This window comes from Cynoglossus semilaevis, chromosome 14 (genome assembly GCF_000523025.1).
Source record: "Cynoglossus semilaevis isolate Cse_v1.0 chromosome 14, Cse_v1.0, whole genome shotgun sequence".
Taxonomy (NCBI): Eukaryota; Metazoa; Chordata; class Actinopteri; order Pleuronectiformes; family Cynoglossidae; genus Cynoglossus; species Cynoglossus semilaevis.
This window is the reverse complement of record NC_024320.1, coordinates 26,604,626-26,605,486: the sequence shown is the minus strand read 5'-3', so window position 1 is coordinate 26,605,486 and position 861 is coordinate 26,604,626. Positions and strand designations below refer to the sequence as shown.

General features: G+C 59.8%; 1 protein-coding gene across 1 annotated transcript in view; it reads right to left on the bottom strand.

The window, feature by feature from the left end:
- The window catches only part of grin3a (glutamate receptor, ionotropic, N-methyl-D-aspartate 3A), a 30,305-nt gene extending 29,452 nt beyond the window's left edge, over positions 1 to 853 (bottom strand). Inside the window, exon 1 of the mRNA XM_017038454.2 lies at positions 11 to 853. Coding sequence (XP_016893943.1) covers positions 11 to 305 — 295 coding nt within the window. The 5' untranslated portion in view covers positions 306 to 853. The remainder of the gene's footprint in view (positions 1 to 10) is intronic.
- Between the last annotated feature and the right edge of the window lie 8 nt (positions 854 to 861).

Here is an 861-nt window from a genome sequence, read left to right as displayed (position 1 = left end):
GTGCTCCGCCTTTTACCGCGCTTACCCACCTTGAGCCGCCGCTCCCCGCTGCCCGTCACCCCTCCCTGACTCCCCGGGTCCTCGGAGCCGCTGCTGGAGTGGATCAAACGGGGCTTGACGTGCAAAGCCCCGATCCTGACCATGTGGCCGATCCGTTTGAGCACCTGGCACGGCTGCGGGTGAGAGTGGGCGCAGGGTGGGAGAAAGACGAGGGCACAAACTCCCAGAGCGAACAACAAGGAGAACCCCGCGCCTGCCCTAGCTGAGGAGCCGCTCGTCATCATCATCGTCGCCTTCTTCATCATCTCCACTCCACTGCTGCGCCGAATTCAGCGTCAAAACGCAGAGCGGCCGAACCCCGGGGCCGTCCCCCTCCGTGAGCCCCACGTGTGGCCCCGGAGCGCCGCTCAGACCAGCTCCTGCTCCGGTTTTGGCTCCAGATCCCGGTCCAGCTGCAGCTCTCGGCAAAGTTGTGCTTTTCTCCGCGGACACACACAACAGGCTGCCGAGGCTCGGGATCAGGCGGGAGCCGCGCACGAGCGGAGAGTGATCCCCAAAAGTGCCGTGTTTCATCTCAGAGGATTTTCATGGTTCAGACCTGAACGGATCAATCAGTCAAATATCAGCACATTCCACTCAAATCAAGAGGCTGGAGCGCGAGGACATTCCACGAAGACAAATCCACCGGAAATAAAATCAAACCGACGGTTCGATCCTCCGGTTCGGTCAGGAGTCAAGAACACGTCACCACTTCCCGATATTCCCGCTGGAAAAATACATTAGAAAAATCCTCTCCCTGCAGAGCCTTCCTGAATGCGTTTCCACAGCCGGGCTCCAGTCCTGCTCTGCACACACACACAC